The sequence below is a fragment of the Leptosomus discolor genome, chromosome 19, assembly GCF_034619465.1.
Source record: "Leptosomus discolor isolate bLepDis1 chromosome 19, bLepDis1.hap2, whole genome shotgun sequence".
NCBI classification, from domain to species: Eukaryota; Metazoa; Chordata; class Aves; order Leptosomiformes; family Leptosomidae; genus Leptosomus; species Leptosomus discolor.
The window spans coordinates 9,867,296-9,890,740 of record NC_141409.1 but is presented as its reverse complement, the minus strand read 5'-3'; the positions used below and the strand labels follow the sequence as shown (position 1 = coordinate 9,890,740).

Sequence of the window (23,445 nt, the reverse complement as noted above, 5' to 3'; positions counted from 1 at the left end):
GGCAAGAGTCATGCCACTGCATCTCCTGCAGCCGGCCGTCCTGGGGGACAAGCCCCCTGCCATCAGCGGCTGCCCCCTCCCAGCCCAGCCGAAACCCGCTCCTCTCCGCGGGCAGCCGCTCCCGGCCTCGCTGCGTAATGAACTTTCGCGTTGCAGCAGCACCGTCTCCGCTCGGCGGCTCAGGGGGCCCAGCCTGCACACGCCAGAAGCTGGACTGACCCATGTCAGAGGTGATTAATTTATCAGGCTTTTGGCACCCACCTCTCCCCGCCAGAAAAACAATATCCCAAATTCCAGGCCCTCCCGCCCAGCAGATGTGTCTGCGGCGAGGGCGACCGTTCCAGCCCGTCTCGCAGAAGCTGCCGCAGGGATGCAGCACCCGGGGCTCCCGCGCTGTCGGCCGCTTTCCCCATCCCTGCTGTGCATCTGCAGGAAAACCTCCCCTGGGAGCAAAACCCAGGGGCTTTGCGCTGGGCTAGTGTCCCAGGGGGTCCGGCCTCCCAGCCTGCGTAGACATCCGCGCTGCCGAGCCGCCAAGGAGAACCGGGATGGATGCGCAGCCGGGGGAAGGTGGTGGGTGCTGGGATGCCGCTGCACTGAGCCCTCACATCCCAGGGAGGAGCAGCACTGTCCTGTCCCAGTGCTCAGCAGCCCACGGAGCTGCCTGGCATCAGGGAGCACATCTGGGTTTGAACCAAGCAGGCGCTGATTAAGACCTAATTACGTTGGCATTAATCTGTATCATCAGGGAAGCACGCCAGGCCTTTAAGGGACAGATTAACAAAGTTGTTATCGTTAGCAGAGAGGGTCAGAGGAGAGGGATGGGGTGCAGCACCGCTGCAAATGCTAGCCGAGCCCTGCAGCTCGCCCTCCCCGCCCCTACCAGGGGTTTAAAGCAAGAAACCAAGAGGGTGGTGATATCATTCAGATGCTGCAGAGCACTTGGACATCGGGCAGCCAAGAAACGGGAGAGATTTTTCTTCCTCTCCCCCCCACCCTGCTGCCTCCCCCCCCGGGTTTCAGAGGAGGGATGGGAGCCCATCGGAGCATGGAGCCAGCCAGCCCCTCTGCATCCCAGCACTGGCCACGGGGAGACCTGCTGCCCGGCTGAGGTCTGAGCTCGCCCTGACGTCAGGGTGAGGGGTGAAGCGGGGGGAAACACGGGCAAGCAGCCTTTTATTTATCCCAAAAGGTCACAAGCGCCTTGGAAGAGGCTGGAGCTGGATCTCTGTGGTCCGGAGGAGGCCAGCGTCTCCTCGAAGGAGAGGTTTCACAATTCATCTCATTTGTTCGCTGTGGCATTTTCATCACGGTAGTTCGACTTATGCAATTACATAAAAAACATCTAATGAAATCTCGGTGACACAAAACATGAACGTTTATATTGGCCTCCCCGTGCTGCGGAGTTGATCTTGGCCGGGGCGTCCAGACAGACATTCTGCATTCTTCAGAGATTAAGCACTGAAACGCTCCGGAGAAACCCAGCTGCCCGCTCCCCCTGCAGCCGCGCCGCTAATTCCAACCACATGCTCGCCGGCCGGGGAAGGGAACACGTACCTTCTACACACACACACACACGGGTACCGCCGGGGACCCAGCCCGGCACCCTGCGCACCCCCTGGCCGCATCCCCATCGCCATGAGTACTCCTGGGCCTCCGTAAATAGCACAGCAAGCACGATGGCTTGGCGGATGCAGTGCTAGGTATAAATAAGGTACCGCAGGGAAATTGTTAATAAATAAGAGGAGCGATGAGTAACCCCGAGTCGGGGCTGGAGCCCCCAAGCCCGACTGCGTGGCTGTGATGCCTGTGCAGCACCTCACTGGTGCTCCCGGTTCATCAGCCCGTGAGATGGCAGGCCCCAGTCAAAATCGATGAGCCCAGGAGGCTCTGGACAGTGAAACCCTCACCCTAGTTTGGTTCCCACTTCCCCCCTTCTAAAAATTCTTCTGTCTCCCACTGAAAGTCAAGCTGATCATTAAAAAAACCTGAAAAAGAAGGAGAAGATGAGGCATGGAGGGCAGGGACTTGTGCACAGGGAGCTGAGCAAGGAACCAGAGTGCTTCCAGAGGTGAGGACAGGATGGGGACAAGAGGAACGGACACCCCGGCCTGATGCTGCCCCCATCACCCACTATGCATGAGCGTCCCCTGAGCTGCCCTGGACCCGCATCCAGGTGCCGCTGGGAGATGCTGTTGGGGGTGGCCGCGGCACTGCTGAGCAGAGCCACCTCGCTGGCGCTGGCCGGGGCACAACCTGCCACGCACCCCTGCTTCTGTCACAGCCATCCCCACGTTTTAAAACCCAGGGCAGTGACTCTGCTGCAAATCCCCATCCCAGCACCCACCACAGCCTGGGAACTGCTGCTGGTCCAGCAAAAGCACCCCTGGACAACCATGCTGTCCTGAGAGACACCCGTCATGCTGGGTGACACCCGGGTGGCACTGACGAACCAAAAGCCACCGCAGTGTTGTTTGTACCACTCCGGCGTGCGGCTGGCTGCAAGCCCTAGGCAAGACCTCCCTGCCCGTGCTGGGTGACAAGGGGCAAATCGTGGCCAGCGCCAGCTCACGTCACTGGTGATTGCTCCAAACACAAGTCAGCTCAGGGACAGGGACCAGCACCAGCTCACAGGGCTGGATGCAGCCACCAGGATCCTGCCCCGCACCACCCGCTGCAACTGGAGCTCTTGAAAAGCCCCAAACTGCCTGTCTTGTGAGGACGGGGGGGTCTGAAGTGCAAAACACACCAGGGGACCCACCAGCCCCACTGCTCCCCAGTCCCTCCACCGGTGCCCTTGTTTTCAGGGCGGAACATTTTTGACACGCTACAAACCGTCAGCAAAACAAGATGTCAGGGCTGTAACTGCTGCTGGCATCGATTCTACCGGAGCGTGGGAGGGATCCAGGAATAACAAGGGGGGGTTTCAGCGAGCAGCAGCCCCTTCTGTCGGGTTGTAGCCGGGGCTCCGGCCCCACGGGCCCATCGGCCGGCTGCCCGCATGGGATATCTGCAAGGGCTCGGGCTTCATCACCTTGCATGGAAGGAGGAGGAAAGACAGGATGGGGTGTGGGGAGCGAGAGAGAGAGAGAGAGAGAGAGAGAGAGAGAGAGGAAAAATAGCCCCTTATTCCACTTTCATCAAGGAAGCATCCAGCCGTCCAAAAAATTTAATGTCATATTTTAGCAAGAAAAACAGCTGTTGTGGTACTTTAAGGCCCAGCATATTTTGGCCAGGGCTGCATGTTGTGGATATTGGCTGAGTCAAGGTTAGCTGTTAAAAGGCAGAAATTCTAGACCCATACGAAGAAACATCGCGTTCCTTTATATTCAGATAATATTTACTCCCAGGCCTGTTTTGTTTTGTTTTCTTCTGCCTCCTGGAGGGGGGGCTGGCCCCGGGGCTGCGGCTGCCCTTGGCATCGCTGCTCTGTGGGCAGGGGGGCGGCTGCGCCCAGGGCACGGTGGTTTGGGGGTGATGGAGGCGATGGGAAAAGCAGGGGAGGCTCTGCCTGGCATCTCCGGCTTGAGGTTTGCCCTCCAATTTTCAGCGCTGCCTGGCTTTGAGCCATGATTTGTGCACGGGGAGGGACAGCGGGGCAGGAGCTGGGGGTTCGCTGCCCGGTGGGAGGCGATGGGTCCGTCCCAGCAGCACAGACACCGGGGGGGTCGGTCGCTTCCCCGTGATGCCGCAGGGAGGATGGGGACCCCCAAGATGCCGGCTGGTTTCATGGCACAGCCCCCACATGCCTTTGACCATTCAGGCTGGGTTGGACTTTTGTTCCCCACCAAGGGATAAAGATGCCAACAAATCTGTGGCAGGCAAAGCAGGAGAAGGGGGAGCGAGCTCCCCTGCCATCAATCCCACACCCCGCCCCAGGAGGGACAGCTCTACCCCAGCTAAGGTGCCAGCGCACCGACAAAACCCCCACAATATTAACGCCACGAAAATTAAGTGCAATTTTAACACGATATTTCAAAGCTTTATCTTGTCATAACTTTGTTCTGTTAGAGCAGATCTGTGATTTTTAAGTTATCATCCATTTAAACGCCTGTATCTAACGCCAGTCCCCAAACCAGCCGTGTCCAGGCTGCCGCGCTCGGGACGGGCCAGTCCCCTCCAAAAGGTTTTGTGCGACGGCTCCTTCCAGCTCCCACCTGCGCGGCGCCGTGAGAGCAAACGGAGCTCCTGGGTCGAGAAGGTGGGGCGGGGGGGGGGGGGTGCATTTAAACTGCATGGAAACGAAACGCCCCAAAAATCCCCCAAAACTGGACACAGAGCCCCCCCGGGGTTCCGCAGCCCTGCGCCGAGCACGATGCCACCCAGGCTGTAAATGACTCATCTTCTCGTAAAGCTGGTTTGCTAAGGAAGAAAGCAAAGCCCTTGCCCCGAAACAATTCCTCTGCTCTTGCCAAGCTCGGCAGGAGCAATCCACGCTGTCTCTCCCCTTCTCGGGAGCGCCCAGCGCCGGCGTCCCACCACTGTGGTGCCACCTCCAGAGCCGGACCCCCAGCTCCCCTGCAGGGCCGGGGCTTTCCCCCCCCCCACCTCCCGCCCAGCGCCGTGCCTTACCAAACACGGAGCCACCAAACACAACCCTGCATATTTCGCTAACCTCAGACACTTGGATAGGGAAGGCTGTGGATAAAAAAAAAAAAAAAAAAAGGAAAAAAAAAGGGAAAAAAAAAAAAAAAGTCCAAGGTGGAACCGCAATGTTTATAAAATGGGTCACTGAATTATACATAAAAATATTTTCCTTGTGGATGCAATTACTTCCTGGACTTGTTATTCCACAGATGCTTAAGTTTGCCTCGAGCAACTCCAATAAATGCTTTACAGTCTGCTAGATCAACAGTAGCAGCGCTGGAGCGAATTGAGCAGCGCTGTTTCAAATTTGTCAGAAAACCACACAGTGTTTTCATGCGCACGTTTTAGAAACCCAAACAAAATGATTCCCAACCGTCGTGCTCCCTTTCCTTACGCTTTTAATGGGTTTCACATGAGCTCCTCCAGACACGGGCAGAGCCCCGGGGGCTCAGGACACCCAGGCAAGTGGTCCCCGAAAGCCGGGGAGCCCCCAGGAGGAGACGGGGACTGAGCAGGGGCGGCACTTCCCATCGCTCTCCCATATAAACCTTGCTCCCTCTCACTCCCAAATTTTCCTGTCTCATCCTCCTGCAAGGTCTGGCTCTCCCGTCAGGTACCCGGGGGGCAGCGGGATGTATGACTGGCTTAGGAGGCTTTCCCAGGGGAAATGAATTTTGGGAGCATGGGGTCGGGGCCGCCCCTACCTGCCATGGCGGCTGCAGGCAGGTGAGGGAGAGTTCAGGGGCTGGGGGGGACACACACACGCCATGCGGGATCTAAAAGTGCGATGAAAAAACCCCAGAGGATCTGCAGCAAAGCTGGCGGGAAGGGAAAGGAGCCAAGGCAGTGGCCGGATGGTTCCCAGCCTGGGCACAGGCTGGCTATAACAGTCTCAGCTATTTGGGTTTTTTTCTCCTCTATCTAGCCACCGATTTTCACAAAACTCAGAGAAACTCAAGGCCATGGAGATGCGTAAAGATTTTTTTTTCATGCATGTAGGGCTTGGCCCAAAGGCCCCTGAATAAACTCCTGGCCCATCTGGTGCATCCTGATCTTCAAAAACCTCAAAGCTCCGTTTGCTTAAGAGCAATTGAAATATTTAGTGCTGCTTCCAATGACCTTGAATGGGAATAGCAACTGAGGGCCGGGGTGTTGGGGGACACCCCAGGATCACGGGGCAGAGTGCTGTTATGCCAATAAAATAAATTAGTATCTGCCCAGGAATACTCAAGATTCACTCCAGGACTAACAGGTGGGTGTAACAAGATTATCCCGTTAGCAGATCACCAGTGGAGCAGAAATGTGCTTTCAGGTCTCTGCTTTCGCTCCAAATTTCATCCACGAGATTTTCTGTCAGCAGGATAAACACGTTAAAAGGTGCCTGCAAAAATGGGCTTATGAAAAGCTCCTTATTCTCCTGCCTCGAAGACGCAGCCACCTCCTGCTCCCCCTTGTATGGGAATCCCAGCTGAACTTTGCCTTTTTATAGGCCACTGCGGCAACCCCGCACCTCTCTGCCAGCAGCCGGGGATGGATGGCAGCCGGACACCAGCCTGCCTGCCGCAGTGTCACAGCCCCAGCTGGACACGGCCTCGTCCCCATCCCAAATCCCGCGGGGTGCAGGCGATGGCAGGGTCTCGTAGATGATGCACAGCATCGAAGCCCCACGGCACCCGAGAGAGCGTCACCCTCCTTGGCGAGGGCACCCCGCAGGCTGCAATCCCCGAGCTCCCAGCGAGGCAAATCATTCACGAGCAATTCCCATCCCGCCACCAGTGGAAAATGCTTTGCCAAAGGGAAGGAGCTGGGTTTTCCTCTGCCCTCACTCCCAGCCCTGGGATGGGGACAAGGATGTGTCCCCACGTAGGGCTGCACAACCAGCACGGCGCTGCCCACCTCGGAGGATAAACCAAGGACCCTGCAGGGAAGGCACCGGCATTTTTATTTGGCATTAGGGCCCAGCACATCTTAATTTCCAATTCAACCACCTCTGAAAAGGAACATAAAATAAAACAAGCACCAGCGGTGGGAAGGGAGGGAGAAGGCAGCACCAGGTCTGCCCATAGCCCCAAATTAGCCACTGAAAATCCTTAACATTCCTGTGCTGGCCCCTGGCCAGGGGACGGAGCGATTCAGGAGGTGGCGATGCAGTCCCTGGCAAACACGTGCACAGTCTGCAAGTCCTGGCAGCATGTAAAACCCCGGGGAAACGGCCATGGTCAACGGTGGGGAAGAGCATGGGCCCGCACCCTGCTCCCAGGGACAGCCCCGAGGTGCTTTTAAATGCTTTTAAGTGCTTTTCAATCTCTTCCCAAAGCAAAGCAGCTGGGAAACACCATGCAAAAGGTGACCCGTACTATGTGGGATTTGACTGCAGCTGGACACCATCCAGCTCCAGGTCCCCCAGCCAGCAGTGCCCAGCTTGGAGAGGTCCAATCCTGCCTCCAGATGTGTGAGTCACTGAGATTTGGGGGCAATGGGCAGGACAGTGCAGGGACAAACGTGCCCCTGGGTGGGAGCACAGCGTCCCACAGAGCATCCTCGGTACCCCCGTGCCAGCCCTTACTGCAAACATGCATCAACTCAAGTGCCTCCCAACTCCTGAGGTCCCACCATCTCCCCGCAGACCCCAGCACCCCACCGCAGACCCCGGCACCCCACACAGCATCCACCCAAGCCCTCGCCTAGGCTATGCCTGGCTGCCAGCATCATTTAACAACGCTGGCCCACACCCTGCTATCCGCCGGCCGCCCCAGCCCTCCTGATTTTGCCATTTGCCGGGCGCTGGAGGCAGCGTGCTGTGCTCGAGCGCCGGCGAGGGCTCCAATCTGTTCCTCATTAGGAGGGGCAGACAGCCCAGTGCGGGAGTCTGAGCCCTAATCTCCTTTCCAGTTGGTATCCGTCAGCAGATGTACAACAAGTGGTTGGCTATTTTAGCGGGCATGTGTATGACAGAGCTGTTGGCTTTTTTTCCAGCCAGGGAGGAGGGATAAAATGCCATGGCTCGAGCTGAGGCTTTGTTGGTCCCACGCGGAGCCCGACGGCAGGTCCCAGCGCACCGGCACGGCTGCCAGCTCTGCTCCGCTCCGCCGGCGTGGTGGTTTATTTTACCAAGGTCTTTCTTGGAAGAAGCGGTGATGAAGTTAACAGCCTGTGAGGCGTAATTGGCTCACATTAAATCAAGGAAATGATATGTTTTGTTTTGCCCTTTTTTTTTTGAAAAAAAAAATCATATTCAACAGGAAAAAACCACACAGAGCCAAGGAAGGAGCAGGCGGCAGTTCTCAGGAATTTGGGGGGAGATTTGTGTCCCAAGCATAAAGAAATCCAGTCCTTGCCATCAAAGAAAAAGCAGATTCACTTCAAAATACCCAGCAGTAGTGCCCATGGGCAAGGGAAGGGGGATTCAAAAAAACCCAGGTTGCGGCACTGCGACAGGCACCACTTTGAAGCCTGTCCCAGCAGCTCATGGAGTTGAACTGGACACACTAAAAAAAAAAAATTTCTTTAAAAAATTCTTATTGAGAGTTGCTTTATTGATCTCCCCACCCCCCCAGCCAACACAGGCTGTCAAAAACCTTGTTGGTGCCTTAACGTGGCTCGGGATATGCGGGCTATTTCAGAAAGGAAACTTTCTTGTGCTTGTTCTCGGAACTCCATTTTTAGCCCTCGTGGCTACATCCCGGCTGTGAGCTGAGCTGAGCTGGGTGATGGCAGAACCGTCCTCCCAAGGCTGCAGCTCACCTGAGCCATCAGGTCTCGGGAGGGACACTGCCCAGCCCCTAAAGCCTGCCCTGGAGACATCCCCGCAGCCCAGCAGGGCTCGGCTGTATTTCCACGCACGCTGCCGCAGCCACAGCAGCGCAGCCCTGCGCTCACTGAGTTGTCACCCATCCCCACGAGCAACCAGCGCCACCGCTTCACAGCGCCTGAGCCTCCTCCCAGCTCGGCGCTGGGGCACCGAGAGCCACCGGGGGCTTATCCCAGTTGGAGGCAGCTGCATCCCGGCTCATCCTGCCCAGCGCCGGACTTTGTGGAAAACCTGAGGTGTTTCCCAGGGCCGGCCCATCTGAAAGCACAGCATCCCTGGGGGTGCTCAGCACCTGCTTTTGTGCAGTATCGCTGCGCTACGTCCCTGCATGAAGATCAACCACATCACCCAAGCAAGGCAAAACATAGCTCTGTGGGGTGCAAGGACCACGGGGGAGCAGCTCTGAGCTCCACTGGCTGCATCCCTCCCTCTCTCAGGAGCCCTGGGGAAATTCAGGCTCCAGAAGAACATGGCCCTACGCTGCCTTGGCACTGCTCGCACACACCGCCCCGGGCCAGCAGCCACCCAAAAGCTGTGGCAGAAGATGCAGCGAGCGATGAAGCCACCACATCGCATGGGAAGGGCTGGAAACCTGCGATCTGCCCCCACGTCCCCTCTTGATCCACTGTCTCAGTTTCGCTTGTACCCACAGGCACTGGAAGTTGTGGGCTGCAAGATTTTATGTGACCTGAAAAAAAGCCCTGCAAGCGGGAAAAAAACATCCTGCTTTTGGTAATTTCCACGCCCAGCTGAAGATCACACACACGTCTTCCAGCTCATCCCAGTTTCTGGGTTAGCCAGGTTGGAAACGGGACATCAAAACCCCTCGCTTTAAGCAAGGGGGGATGAACAAGTCTCCCATTTGTGTGGCAACCAGAAAACCCCTCAAATTCAACCCTTTTCCAACTTAAAAACAACAAAAAAACCCTCAATGGGAAATTCTAATTCTGTTTGGAAATGTCATTTCCAAATGGCACATGAGAAATCATGCTCCGACCAAGCGTTGCTGACAGGCAAATATTTATCCCCACAAAATTTCCACATAAACCCATCACTTTTGTCAGTAGGTCTGGACACCAGAAGCAGAGAGGGAAGGCAGCAAGAGGGGAGCCAGGAGGCACAGGGACAGGCAGCCCTGCCCGGCGGGTCAGAGCCACGGGCGGCTGTGAGCCCCTCGAACGGATCGCTGCAAACACGACGGGTCTCCTCGAGACTCATTTTGAGGCAAGATGCAGCCTTTTCCAACACATTCACAGCGTCTAATATTTTTTTCAAAACTAGCTGTACCACTTTTTCCAATACATTAAACCAACACAAGCCTGCGCTCCCAAGCCCCGCAGCACTTCATCATTCAGCACCGCCGCTCTCGCCCGTGTCGGAGCGGAGCGGGTCCTGTCCGACATACATTTCTCAGTCTATTAGGCAGAGTTATTCTTTTGCTCTGTGTTTTGATACTTACAAAGCCATTACCATCCCTCGCATGCACATCCATCATTGGGCCTTCAAACTCCAGAAAGTCCAAAAAATCTATTTTCCACTCACCATGCAGCCTGCCAGGCTCTGTTCTTCTACTCTGCGTTCCTTCATCCATTGAAAGACATTTCAGCAAGTTCCGAGTCCAACAAAATAAGCAGATGGCAGCCTGAAAAGGTGCTGATATTTTTTTCTGTGAGAGGGGGAGCGGGGTGAGGGATACAGCAGGGAAGAGCTGACTTCTCTCTGCCTGGTTGGAAAAGCTAAGCTGGGCTCCAGGCACTGATGCTCATCTGGAGCCCGGGGGGTTGCAAGGCTTTTGGGGGGCTTGGAAAGCCATGGGGGCTTGGAAAGCTGTGGGGGAGCTGCCATAGCTGCCTCCTGGGCTCAGACTCCCCCAGCTGCACAAGCGCCACGCTACAGGGGTGCCCCCAGCCTGCCCCCTCCAAGCACCCACCCTCCCTCCACATGCCCCCAGCACCCTGCAGTCACCGGCCGCCCCCGGTGCAGCTCTGGAAACCCGGCACGTGCCGTTCAGCCGCATTTTGCAAGGAGTTGGTTCACCATTGTACCTCTGCACCGCCCTGACACCTCCCTGGCAGGGACCATACGCTCCCCAAAATCACCCACGGAGCAGCACCATGCGGCAAAACTCCAGTTCTGCTGCAGCCTTACGGGACGCGGGCGATGCAGAGAAGCAGCCCTGCCGCAGCCCAGGGCAAACCAGCCCCGGGGCTGCCCCTCAGCCCGGCGCAGGCACTGAGCATCGTTGTATCTTGACCCAGCAATCACCAGTTCAGACTTACGGGGAAGATTTATGAAAGGATGTGGCCAGATGAGCGATGGAGACGAATAGCCTTGAGAAGTGACTGATTTCTCCCTTACAAGAGGAACAGAAATTAATTTATGAATCGGGTTAGTTAAGTTGCCAAGTGGCTTTGATGCAGTTTATTTTTTTGCATATGTTCGTGATCTATTGCACAGCTGTCAGAGGGGGAGGAAGGTCCTGATGAGCCGGAGCAATGCATCACTCCAGCCAAGGCAGCCAACAGCTCTCAGCAAAACCAGATTGCCCTTTAATCGGCCACGGGCTGCTTTGCTGCTTTCCCAAAGCGGGTGCCTCCTTCCTCCCCGGTTCACCCCCGAGGGCCTGGAGCCCCGTTAGTTGCCACAGAGGTGGGGAGCGGGGCAGGATCCCCTTCCCTGTGCCGATGGCCAAGCACAGCCCACCAGAGACGCTGCTGATGCAGAGTCTTCTTTCACCTTACTGACCCCTTCTGTGTTTCGGTAGAACCTACAGCAAGTCAGAAGAGTCCCCAGGGAGAGGTGGAGCAGGGAGAGGGTGGTGGGTGCTTTATTCCTTACCACGACTACACTTTTAGGAAGAAACCATGGAGGGCAGAGCGAGGACATGGTGCTCACCAAAAAGGAGTGCGAGGACCCGTTACACCACACCTGAGGTACCCCCCTTCCCTCCAGGGGACACCGTCCCCCTGCACACCGAGGGACAGACCTGCCCGGGAGCTCATTCCCGGCTCCTCGAGCCAAGACCAGCGCGGTGCCGGCTCCCCCAGGGCTTCCCGGCATTACAGGTTCTTGGAGGGTTTTCAAAACACAAATTTCCTGTTTGAAGCAGTTGACAAATCTGCGCAGAAACCGGGCAACCTTCACGTTTCAGGGAGATCCGACTGCTCCGGCTCACGGCTCCTCTCCAATACGCTTTTTCCCCCCAGATATAAGGTGGGGGGAGGTCGGGTTGAGCAGTCCTCTCTGTCTCATGTCCAAATGGCTTCAGGTTTGGACAGACACTGCGTCCTTCCATGAGGTCCGTGACAAGCGCGTGCAGTGGCCACGTGCCGAGCAGGTGCCCCAGCCTGGAGTGAATTTGCAGCATCCTTCCTCTCCAAATTCCCTAAGGCCACGCATTTGCAGATTTTCCTTGGTCTGCAAGACGCAGCCAGCAGCAACACATCCCAGCTCGGGACCTGGCACAGAGCGAGCCCAGATGCACGGAGCAAAGTGCCTGCAAAGGAGGTGACCAACGGTGTTTGCTGGTGGAGGGGGAGCCCAAGGCACAGGGACCAGCTCCAGGTCAGCTGGAGGCCGTTGTGACACCCCTGCTCAGACCAAAACGGCACTGGAAAGTTTTGGGATGAGATGGCCTGCCACCCCGACACCCCCTTGCTCCGTGACCTTTCTTCCTGCAGAGGAATCACAGCCCCGAGTGCCTGAGTCAGCTGTAAATCCCCAGCATCGATCGGACACTAAATGCAGCACTTTGTGGTTGTGGAAAGGAAACCAGATCGCATGGAGGGAAGGGCGTAGCGGGTCCTAGCTGACACAGACGCATCACTGGGGCTCCCACTCAGGCTTGGGGGTGCAGAAACCATCCAAGTGGTCCCAAAAGCACGAGGGACTAAGGTAAATGATGGAAACAAGAAGAGCACTACAAGAGTAGTTCAGGTAAAGGCATCTTTTGCTAATTAAATTCAAGTGCAAAGTTAGTAGGTGTGTCCCTCTCTTTCCTACAGGGTGGGTTTGGACCTTGCAGCCCCTCAAGCACCTGCAGATGCCCCAGCACAATGCTGCCCACTGAGCCCTGAGGGATCAGGGCAAGGGGGCAAAGGCACCTGAGGGCAGCCCAAGGCCCCTGGCAGCTGCACCCAATGCTGCAGGGATGCTGCCCTCCCCGTTTCCACCCTCATCAGCGCTGTTCATCCCCCTCACCTGCTCCCTGTGCCCCCTCTATATTCACCTCCCTCTCATTTCCTCTCCTTCCTCTTCCCTAGCGCTGGTCTGCATTGAAAACCCTTCCCCAGGGTGGCCTTGGAGGCTCACACGGATACAATTTACCTTTGTAAAAAGAAGCAGCGTTTGGCCAGTCTAACCAGTACCGGTTCCTTAAGGGGCGAGACGTGGCCTTAACCAAGGAATGTTTCTACTGGTGGAAACATTTCTGCCAGGATTGTCCCCGTAAGTGCTGCTGCAGCGATGGGTTTTGGTGTCAATGGGGTCTGGGAGGGACAGGGGCTGGGTGGACGCAGGGCACCGTCTTTTCCCCGTGGCTCTTTGCTCACTGGTTTTCCGGGGGCCGCCCCCAGTTTCCTCCCCAGAGGCTGGCCAGGGCGTGAGCCCATCAGGCACAGATTTCTCTGATTAGGCAACGCCAGGCAGCCTCTCCCCTTTCGCTTTCTCTTCTTCCCCGTCCCTGAGGCAGCCCCAAGCATCTGGCCCCGAGCGCAGCAGCACCTGCACCGCCACGGGCCCTGCCCACGGCACCGCCATGGAGCCGAGCGCACGGGAGCCCCTCGTGAGGAAGACGAGCTCCTCGTATCGAACCTTCTCCAAGAGTGCTGGCAAGAGGCTCGACAAGGAGTACCTGCAGTAAGGGCTGGGCTGGGGCTGGCTCTGGGGTGGGCTCTGCCCCCTGCCCCAAGAGCACTGGGCTGGGGGGAGCTGGTGGAAGAGCTGCTTCACGCTGCTGTCATTCCTGAGTTGCCTTCCGACGGGGTCTCGTCCTGCCCAGGGTGTGTGATGAGCCTGTCTGGGAGAGCTCTGGGGGCATCTGACTCTCATGGGGGCAAAAGGTCTTGCTGGAGGGAACGGGGGCCCGGAGAGGAAACCCCTCCTCGGTCTGCCAGGACAAGCCGGCTGCTGGCTGGGTCCACGGTGCTGCCAGGCTGCAGCTTCTGCTTTTCTCAGTGTGTTGAACCTGCTGAAAACCACACGGTGCAGAGGAAAGAACCAGGAAAGAACCTGGGGGAATGGGCTCTCGTCCCCCTCCACACCGCAGAAGCAGCTGCTGCTCCGTTTGGAGAAACCCCACCAAGCCCTGGGCTGTGCAGCGCCTTTCCCCAGGAAAACCACTTTGTGGGCATCACGAGAGCCTCAGCAAAGCCCAGGGGAAGCTGCAAGACAGAGTTAAAGTTTCTGCTGGGTGCAATAAGGGCAGTCAACGTTGTCCTTCTCGCTCCATCCCTCCCTCAGGAGCCTCCACAACAAGCGGCTTTACCTGGCTGCGTTTGCTGCTGTCCTGGGCAACTTCAATTCTGGCTTCGCCTTGGTTTACGCCTCCCCCGTCATCCCTGCCCTGGAGGCTCACCCCAACCCTGCGCTGAGGCTGGACCAGCACACGGCATCCTGGTTCGGGGTAAGGAGTGGGGTTGTCCCTGCCGGGGCAAGGACAGAGCCAGGGGGTGTGCGGGGGGAGCCCAGACCCACCGAGGCCCCTCTCCGTGTCTCTCCGCAGTCGGTGTTCACGCTGGGAGCGGTGGCGGGGGGGCTCAGCGCCATGTTCCTCAACGACCGCCTGGGCCGTAAACTGAGCATCATGTTCTCGGCGCTGCCCTGCGCCGTGGGATACGCGCTGATGGCCGGTGCCCAGGGGATCGGGATGCTGCTGCTGGGCCGCGTGCTGACGGGCTACGCCGGCGGCGTGACGTCCGCCTCCATCCCGGTAATGTGCTGGGGGAGGGAGCTGGCTGGGGATTTGCACGGCAGGAGACGGGGCAGTGCTGTAGCTGAGCCTGAGGCATCCTGCTGCTTTATTTTTGGAGGCATCGGTAGAGCTCCAGGGCTGTGGCTGGACCATTGCGGGTGGGGAGGATGCACTGGGTCAGAAGCCCTGGCACAGCCAGCCCCAGCTGCTCCCACGGTGCCGGACTTTCTTGCCTGCAGAAAAGGGAAGGCAGGTCCTCGATCCCTGCCCTGTTCCTCCTGGTGGTTATTTCCTCCTACGTTTACCAAACACCAACCTCGTGTTGCATGCAGGGGGGAAGGCAAGAGTTGAGTAACCCTGGGCCGCGTCTTTCCAGTAACGGGAGCCTGAGTGTGCTGCTGGAGCACTTCTCCCATGCCGGGGGGGGACGGAGGGAAGCAGCGGTACCTGCAAGGCTGTCCTCTCCACCTGCCAGGACCCGCTCCTGCTGCTGGACCGGTCTGGTTTCCACCCCGAGAGGGCGGTTTGGGTTTCCCCTGGCTGCAGTGGGTGTCTGCGAGGTGTCAGAGGACAGATTGAGGTGGTGATGGCTGTATGTTGCAGCTCTGTTAAGCGTGTGTTGTCTCACTCCAGGTCTACATCTCTGAGATCTCCCACCCCGGGGTCAGAGGCATGCTGGGCGCGTGTCCTCAGATCATGGCAGTGCTGGGCTCCCTTTTCCTGTACACGCTGGGCAAGTATCTCGGTGTTCAGAGGGCAGGAAACCCTCGGTGAGACCTTAGGGAAGGAGAGTTGATTCTAAACTACTTTCTCAGCAAGTTGATGGGTTCCTTCCCCTCACAGCCAGCTCACAATCACCACCACGGGTGTGCAAAGGGGGTCTGGACAGAATCACCTGGGCGTAACCCACACTCGTGTGTGTCCTCAGAGGGATGAATCCGTAACCCCCACGGACCCAAGGCCTGCAGACCCGGGTCCTGCTGAGGTTTTGTCAGGGCTGAAGGGCAGCACGTGATGAAATGCACGTGCATCTCCTGCCAGCACCTACCCTGGTTGTGGCAGGATCTTGCTGGATGCTCTAAGATTTGGGGGAGCTTGCTGGAATTTCTCCATATCATACCCCTGAAAATGCTTCTTTGCTTGGAGAAAAGCACGTGAAAAATCCTTTTTTTTTTATTATTTTTTAATTTTTTTTTATCCCTGCTGGATTTATTAAATTGAATTATTGGGGTGCCCATGTGGAGGCAAGGCCAGGACACCCTTCCCTGCCTGCTCTCCGCTCCTAACTGCACTGCTCCGGCAGGGCTGGGCCTGGACTGGCGCTGGCTGGCTGTGGCAGGGGAGGTGCCCGTGCTCGTGATGATTGTCCTGCTCTGCTTCATGCCCAACTCGCCGAGGTTCCTGCTCTCCCAGGGGAAGGATGACGAGGCTCTGGGGTCGCTGTGCTGGCTGCGGGGCAAAGACACGGACTATGCCCGGGAGTACGAGCAGATCAAGGACAGCGTGAGGAAGCAGGTGATGGAGGCTCACCTCCAGCGTGGGGGAGATGTAATGTGAAAGCTGCAAAATCCACCCTCCATTGGGCAACTCCTAAGCCACCTTCTGGGCGCCGCGGTGGTGCCCACAGGTGGTAACACCTCAGCTTGCTGCCTTTGTCCCCTCCAGAGCCGGCGGGTTTCGTGTGCTGAGATCAAGGACCCCTTCATTTACAAGCCCATCCTGATCGCGGTGGGGATGAGGTTCCTGCAGCAGCTCTCGGGTGTCACCTGCGTCCTGGTGTACCTGCAGTCAATATTCAAGAAAACATCCGTCATCCTGGTGAGCCCTGGGGTTCAGTCCATGCGCAGACTGCCTTGTTTTCAGTGACGGCTGCCCAATGCCCCAATGGAGCAGGACTGGCCCCTCGTCTTCCTACTCTCTTCCTCTGAGCTTCAGGCTCTTCTTCTCTGGTCTCCTACTATAGGAGGATAGCTTTGACAAAGTCATCAGCCAGAGTCAAGGCAACACAACAACCTGTCTTTTCCGTGGCTCTCCCATCTCTGCTTCCCCACTGCTTTGCCGTTGCAGAAACCAGAGTACGATGCAGCCCTTGTTGGCTTGGTACGTCTATTCTCGGTGGCGATCGCTGCTGTGTCAATGGATAAAGCTGGGAGGAAGATTCTTCTTTTTGTATCGGGTATGTGTCTCTCTCACTGTCGTGCAATCTTTATTTAAGCATTTCCAGGAACTCCGCCAACGTGCCAAAGTGTCAGCCATACAGGATTCGGGCAGGGCATGGGGAACGTCTCTTTCCTTTGGTGCTGGCTCAGCTCCTGAGCAGAGGCGTTCCCAGGAGCTTAGTCTTGGGCAAGTGATCCCCCACCCCGTGCCAATTGGTTCCACCGTGCTGTTGCATCTCTCTGCAGCTGGTGTTATGCTGGTCTCCAACCTGACCATGGGGCTCTACATCCACTTCGCGCCAGCTTCTCAGAATGACACCATTGCCAACAAGACCCTGGTGAGCTCTGCCAACCTTCCTGCTGAGCCGACAAACTACATCACCCTCATCCCCCTCCTGGCAACCATGCTCTTCATAATGGGTAGGTGCAGAGAGTGAGAGCCCAGGACCCACAGCACAGGGCTGGGCACCAGCCTGGGGGGAGGTTTCTCGTTTGAGGCAGGGTGACACGGAACACTGGGTTTGGAGTTGGAAGGAAGGCAGACATCCCTTGAAGACCAAGCAAGATGGCACCTGAAGTCACTTTGAGGACTGACAGAGCATGATTGGAGGGGAATAACGATTGATGGGGGAGCAGTGCAGGATTACACAGGGCTCTTCCACACTCCTCAGTAGGCTTTGAAGCCTCAACAGCTTCACCTTACCCCTCCTCCCCTGCAGGTTATGCCATGGGCTGGGGCCCCATCACCTGGCTGCTAATGTCGGAGATCCTCCCTCTGAAAGCCCGTGGGGTGGCCTCGGGCCTCTGCGTTGTCATGAGCTGGCTGACAGCCTTCACCCTGACGCAGTTCTTCCTCCGGGTCGTGGTGGGTACTGCCCTGGGAGGGTGTCCAGCAGCCCCTCCTCAGACCCTCTCTGCACCAGCTCACGTCTGCTTTCTGTCCCACTTTTCCAGGAGGCCTTCGGCCTTGAGGTGCCCTTCCTATTCTTCGCTGTCATCTGTGCTGGGAACATCTTATTCACAGGCTGCTGTGTTCCAGAAACCAAAGGCAGGTCCCTGGAACAGATCGAGGCCTTCTTCAGGACTGGCCGGAGGTCGTTCATGAGGTAGGAGCTGCCATCTGTGCCAGGCTACCAGTCCACGTGCTCAAGGGCAACAAAGAAAACTGTTGTGCTGCTGGAGGCGGAGGCTGGAGCTCTCTGTGAAGGCAACGGGAGAGGAACGAGTGGCAACAATAGTCTCGCTTTGGAGGTAGAAGTTGCCCAACTGAAATTTTACCTTCTCTTCCCATCATTCAACACTACCTGTTGCTCTCCGGGCAACATGTCAACCCAAGGTATGGGACCAGATAACCAGCACCAGGCTGGAGATAAAGATATCCTGGAAAATAAAAGGTGGGGCTGCAGACAAGAGACCATGCCCATCCTTCGCTCAGCAGCCACCAAAGCAGCCCGAGGGTTTGGCGGGAACAGAGTTAGCTGTAGCCATTTGGGCAAAAGTTCATCATGTAGTTGCAAGAATAAACCAGTTTTGCCTCCAACTGCAAGATGTTGCCTTGGTTTGCAGAGAGGGGAGCTGCAGGCGCGTGGGATGGGAGAGGCAGACCAGGACCGTGACAAGGGGACCACAGCAGCCTGCAGCTTCCCACATGACTCTCGTGTACTGAAGGATTGTGAAAGAGGCAGAGCCAGATATTTTGTATAAAAAGCTGCCACGTTTTATTGCTCTAAAAACACACATTACACTAGAAGCCTAATGAACAAGACCACATACAGTTCACAAAGAAAACCCAGGACAAAACAAAGAACAGGAACGGACAAACATTCCAGCTGTAGTGCAAGTGATTCACTGTAGGAAAGACACAGTGGGTACTGACAACACTTTGTACTGGGGCAGGTCCTCCCCACCCCAGGGTTTTACTCATCCACAAAGAAGAAGGTGGATGCTCCTCCATCACAGTTGTGTGGAGCCTCCACTTCCAGCACTTTGAGATTTCAACTGCATAGTTAGTAGCAAGTTGCTCTTACCCCTTCCCTCTGTGTCCTGCAAGATTAAGGACTTTATTTTTTTAGAGCCTAACCTTAGGTAAAACACAGCTGCAGGAGGTGGTTACGGCTGTGAGGAACAAATGGCCTTGCCGAGTACCACATCCAACCTAACTCCTCCCAAAAGGGCAGAACAACAAAGGCTGAGCTGGGAGATGATTTGCCCAAGCATTTGTCCAACCTCCTGAAATGCACTTGGCACCCCAGGGGCTGGTGGAGATGCTTGTGTCCTCCCAGTCCTGGAACATTCAGCCTGCCGTGACAAGGAAGCATGGGGTAACATAGCATATTTGACCCAGATCTCAAGATATGCTAGCTACTATTGAGATCCCCTGCAGCAGGAGATGAGAGAAATCACCTAAGAGAAGATGCGCTTTATCAGAGGATTAATTTAAAGCAGCCTGGGACAGAAAAAGAGAGATGGGCCAAAGTCAAAATCACAGAGAAAATCCAGTATCAGACCTAACCTTTGCAGCTGAGACCCATTTCCAGAAAGATGTTTGCCCCTGGCTGGAATATGACTGTTTCTAAGCACGGCCTGATTACAAGAGGTCTCAAGAGCCTCTGGTTTCCACTGACCTTTTGAAGATCAGAATCTCTGGCAGCCCTGTGCTAGTGTTCTCTTTGTCACATGGCTATGGACCAGGTCTTGATATCTTCACTTCAGTGAAACCCTTCCCTGAAGACAGTGGATGTTTTTTCCTGAGGAAAAAAATGACAAAGATGAATTGAGCTTCCCAGGGCTCGGCCTAAGGAGGAAATGCCCAAATATGAAATGAGGTTGGTCCTGCAAGAACCTCATTGGAGAAGCATTTTCTGAGTGACCCCCTTTCTTCAGTATAGAAAGTCTGAGGGTTTTTGCTACACCATTTAGAGTCTGAGAAATCACAGTGGCTCTTTCCAGAGGTAGAATGGTCTTTTTATTCACTGCACACACAGAGAATCGATTGGTGTTACAAAATCAGCTCCTGCCCAGAGCAGCGAGGTCTGGGTATGCAGCAGAAAGTGAGCTTCTGCTCTTCTCTTCACACCCAATGGACAGCCCCAGGGGACAGCAGAGCTAATATGCACCAGTGCTGTCAACTTCATGACTGAACGGGACACGGAAGAGTTGGACGCTGTATAAATGCACGCGGGTAAGAAGCGCACAGCTCACGTGGTGAATGGTGTGACAGTCCGTCGCTAAGTGCACGCGTGCTACCAGTGCCCAGGTGTCTTTCCACACTTGGTGTCAACAACTCACTGTAGTCAACACATCACCCGCTCTTGAGTTCTCACGTAACAAAACTTCTGTCCCATCATCCCCCAGGAGGTCTTTCCAAGACCTGGCAAGCAGAACCTCTTCTACAGAGACCCCATGGATTAGCCATCCAGCCTGGATGCCATCAGCAGGGATTGTGTTGAGCTTGTAAAATCTCTAGAGCAGGACTTTTAGCTTCATTTCTCCTTACACAGCTCCAAGCACCCTGAAGGTGCCTCTAAACACAATTAATAACCACCATGCACTGTAATGGGCATATTAACTACTGTGATGCTACTACTCTAAAGGTCCTTTCTATCTCCACAAAAACAGTCTCTTCCCCATACGGAGGTGAGATCATCCACTAACTGTCACTACAACTCTTAAAAGCCATGGGTGCTGTCACCAAGCCACGTCTGCAATGATGGCAGCCTCTGGCTTGGTTTCAGCTGCATCACAGACAGCCGAAATTCCCAAGAGCTCCCGCTCCAGACACACATCTGTAGGAGTCAGCGCTCTTGGAGCACGGATCTGAGACACCTCCTGTTGTGGCAGGCGCAGAGACGCTGAACAGACCTGGTGTCTTTAAGCGTTGTGGCCAAAGGCTCCAGCTCAGCTCTCACAGAACAGTCCCTGAGGCCCATTTTCAACAAAGGCATCGAGCTCAGACCTGAGCTTCACAACCCGCTAACGGTGACAGAGCTGTCAGACTGTTCGCTTGCCTTGGCCCCAGTGTCAGACCCAACTGCCACGAAACACAGCATGGCAGTACTGGTGCCAAGGGAGCAGAGAGGACCCGTCCGTGCCGACGAGCCCTCCAGGCGACCTGGAGCAGCGCCTGGGACTGCTGCTGGTCTGTGGCATCAGGACAATCAGATGAAGCCAGCGAGGGTCCTAACCAGCTCTGTGGTTCGTCACCACGGGTGTAGATCAGCCTGCAAGCGTTACTCTACTGCCCCTGCTTTGCCTTTTGCCTCCTGTCCCTAAAGCTCCTGTGGAACTACTCACAGAGCAAAGCAGTCACTACCAAAGACATGCTCGTAGCTACGTGCATCAGTCTGCAACATTCCTCTACTAAACACTACTTATCTCCCCAAACCCCCCATGAAATCAAAGCACGTGTCCTGCTAGGCAGGACTCCGCACTCAAACCACCCAGTGAAGGTGCTGCACAGGGACACTGCCGGCTCGAAGAGCAGAGAGGCTGTTACCAGTGGAGTATCCTGCACTCTGCAGGGTGTTCCTCTGCAGCACCCCGTTACAGCAAGCAGCGTGACCCACGCAGGAGGCTGTGGTCCCTGCCCACACGCACAAAGGCGGCCAACGGCCCATGCACGCAGCAACGGGGCTCAGCCCAGAGCTGGGGGCTCCGAAACAGCACAGCCTTTATTGAAACAAGCTGCCTCTGGGCTGGTGGTGCCTATTCTGCCTCCCAGACAAGCTGGTGTCAGAGCAGCCACGGCTCAGAGGCCTGGGGGAAAGGGGCTTAGCACAAAGTGGCTGCCCAGCATCCAGCTGCATGGGCCTGAGTGGGTAAATAAACCCAAGCGGCGCTGCTGGCTGGTGTAAATCCTCACACCTCCCTGAACTCCACCGAAGAAAGAGCAGCTAACGTTAGCTGGCAGCTTAGCCCCCTGATCCCCACGGACCGCTCTGCTCCTGCCGTGGCGCACACGCTACGCCCGTACCCAGCCACCCCCTCCAGCAGCGGCGCCATCCCGGGCTCTGCCAGGGACGTGCTGGTGTCGTTCAACGAAGGCGAATACACACGGTACCTAGAGGAAGGACAGATCCTTCTGACAGACAGCACCCAGCCTCCAGCAGCATTTCTCAGACCACAGCACGACCCCTCTGGTCGCCCAGCGATTCCAATGGGACCACAAAGTTTTGGTGGCAGCAGGAGCCACTGCTCGCCATAGCTGCTACCTGCCTTGGCTGCTGAGGGAGCACAAACCTCCAGCCCAGCAGTTACAGCCCAGTTTTCCTCCCTTCTCTCTCCAAGGAGAGGGGGAAACCAGACATTTTCAAGCCAGTGGCCCAGAAAAGGGTCAAAGGACCACACCTTTTCCAAAAGCATGAGAAACACTCCAAAGGCTGAAATAGGATTTTACAGTATCCCAGTTACAGCGCCCCAGTTACTGCAGCCAGGGCTCTCCCTGGGTTGAGAGATCCCCCCAGTGAAATGAGGCAGTCCTTTGAAGGACAGGAAAGAGAACACTCTTTTCTCCCATGTCCAGAGAAAAGGAGTCCCTTCAAAATACTTAAATAACTAGAAATAAATTATTCCCCTTTTTCCTAATCAAAATAAAAAAACAATCATGTAACATCAAATAAATTAAAACCCCCAGAAGAAACCATGGTGAGAAGAGAGGGGGATCTGGACTTAAGGAGCAGTTTTGTTCTGCATGATACAAAGCAAACAGAAAACATGATGCAAAAACCACTGATGGAGCATGGAATAAAGCAGCAAGACATCCCAGCGCTCCACACTGAAATGGTGCAGCCTTCTCTCTGTTTGCAAAGGAAGGATATGCCACCTTCCCACACAAACCCAGCCCAGGACTGATGTAAAAAAGAACATGAGCCCAAAGAGAAAGACTATACCAGACAGAAGCAAAGCGCAGGTCCCTTGCATGGAGGGATGGGTCATGGGAGCAGATGCAGGGAATGAGGGATAACAGAGCAGAGTCCCAGGCTTTAGAGAGGAGGATGCTCTTGCACATCAGTAACTCTTAGACCAGCAAAAAATCCCACTTGGCTCAAGCAATAATAACCTTTTTCAGCTGAGGTAAAGCAAACCTTATTTCCCTTCTTCCCCAGTAAAAAGAGTGAAGCTTAAGAAAAGTACCCTTTTTAAGACAAAGTAATTGACTCTTACAATTCAAGTAAATTGCAGTAACTGCCTGCAGCTGCATGAAGAGGAAGCGGGGACTGTGCTTTGTAAGTACCAGGATCTGCCCCAGCACCCCTGGCAGCTCCTCTGCAGAGATGGTTGTTGTCTTTAGATGGGTTTTTTTTGCTGGAAGTCCTTTCCCGTGCAGCGATGCCTACGATGCCTGGCCCATATTAAAATAAACTCAGTGGAAGAAGACCAAGCTTGAGCATCACCATGTATTGCTAAACCCTGGCTTAGTGTGTTATACCTGGGAAGGGCCATAGCGGAGAGCGTTACTAAAAACGTGTGATGTGCAAGGGCAGGTTACCCCCAGGTGTGAGGCCGGCAGCTCCCTGCCTCCCATGAGACCAGGGTGGGCAAGGAGCTGGCACGTCAGCTCTGTCCCTGCTCACCCCATCCGGAGAGCAGCTCCCCAGTGAGCACTGCACCCTTGGCTCGTTATCAGGCACCACTCCAAAGAAAGGCTACCTATCCAGGCTTGTAAAGCAGCACTCAAAGAGCCAGCACCTCTGCAGGAAAAAAAAAACCCATAAAAATTAAAAATTAAAAAATAGGGGGTCTGTGAGATATTTGGTTGAGAATTGAGAAGGAGATAGGGGCCAACACGCTGAGATCTGGCTGCTGGTGTAAGAAGGGGGCAGCACAGCCTGCCCCAGCCCCTGAGATTTCCAGTTGCTGCAGTGTCCGGGGAAATCGTCGCAAAATGGAGAGGGGGGCAGGCAGAGGGAAGGGCAGAGTGGATTTCCCTATCTTCACCATCTCAGCGTCCAGGAGAGGTTACGCCAAGCTCACACGTT

The 23,445-nt window shown here is 55.7% G+C and overlaps 1 protein-coding gene across 1 annotated transcript; it reads left to right on the top strand.

Annotated features, from left to right (window-relative positions):
• The first annotated feature begins 13,154 nt into the window (after positions 1 to 13,154).
• Positions 13,155 to 17,604, top strand: SLC2A6 (solute carrier family 2 member 6). The gene is made up of 10 exons (XM_009946067.2): positions 13,155 to 13,255; positions 13,859 to 14,021; positions 14,121 to 14,327; positions 14,943 to 15,042; positions 15,613 to 15,824; positions 15,975 to 16,127; positions 16,377 to 16,485; positions 16,715 to 16,888; positions 17,188 to 17,333; positions 17,423 to 17,604. Exons 1-10 carry the CDS (start codon positions 13,155 to 13,157, stop codon positions 17,576 to 17,578), a joined length of 1,521 nt encoding a protein of 506 aa, XP_009944369.2. The 3' UTR covers positions 17,579 to 17,604.
• Positions 17,605 to 23,445: the final 5,841 nt, after the last annotated feature.

Bases quoted from the DNA above. Each gene is read 5' to 3' on its own strand.
- SLC2A6 (XM_009946067.2), top strand. From the start codon at position 13,155: ATGGAGCCGAGCGCACGGGAGCCCCTCGTGAGGAAGACGAGCTCCTCG. The intron at 14,022-14,120 runs GTAAGGAGTGGG...GTCTCTCCGCAG, and splicing joins ACACGGCATCCTGGTTCGGG to TCGGTGTTCACGCTGGGAGC. The intron at 16,486-16,714 runs GTATGTGTCTCT...ATCTCTCTGCAG, and splicing joins GATTCTTCTTTTTGTATCGG to CTGGTGTTATGCTGGTCTCC.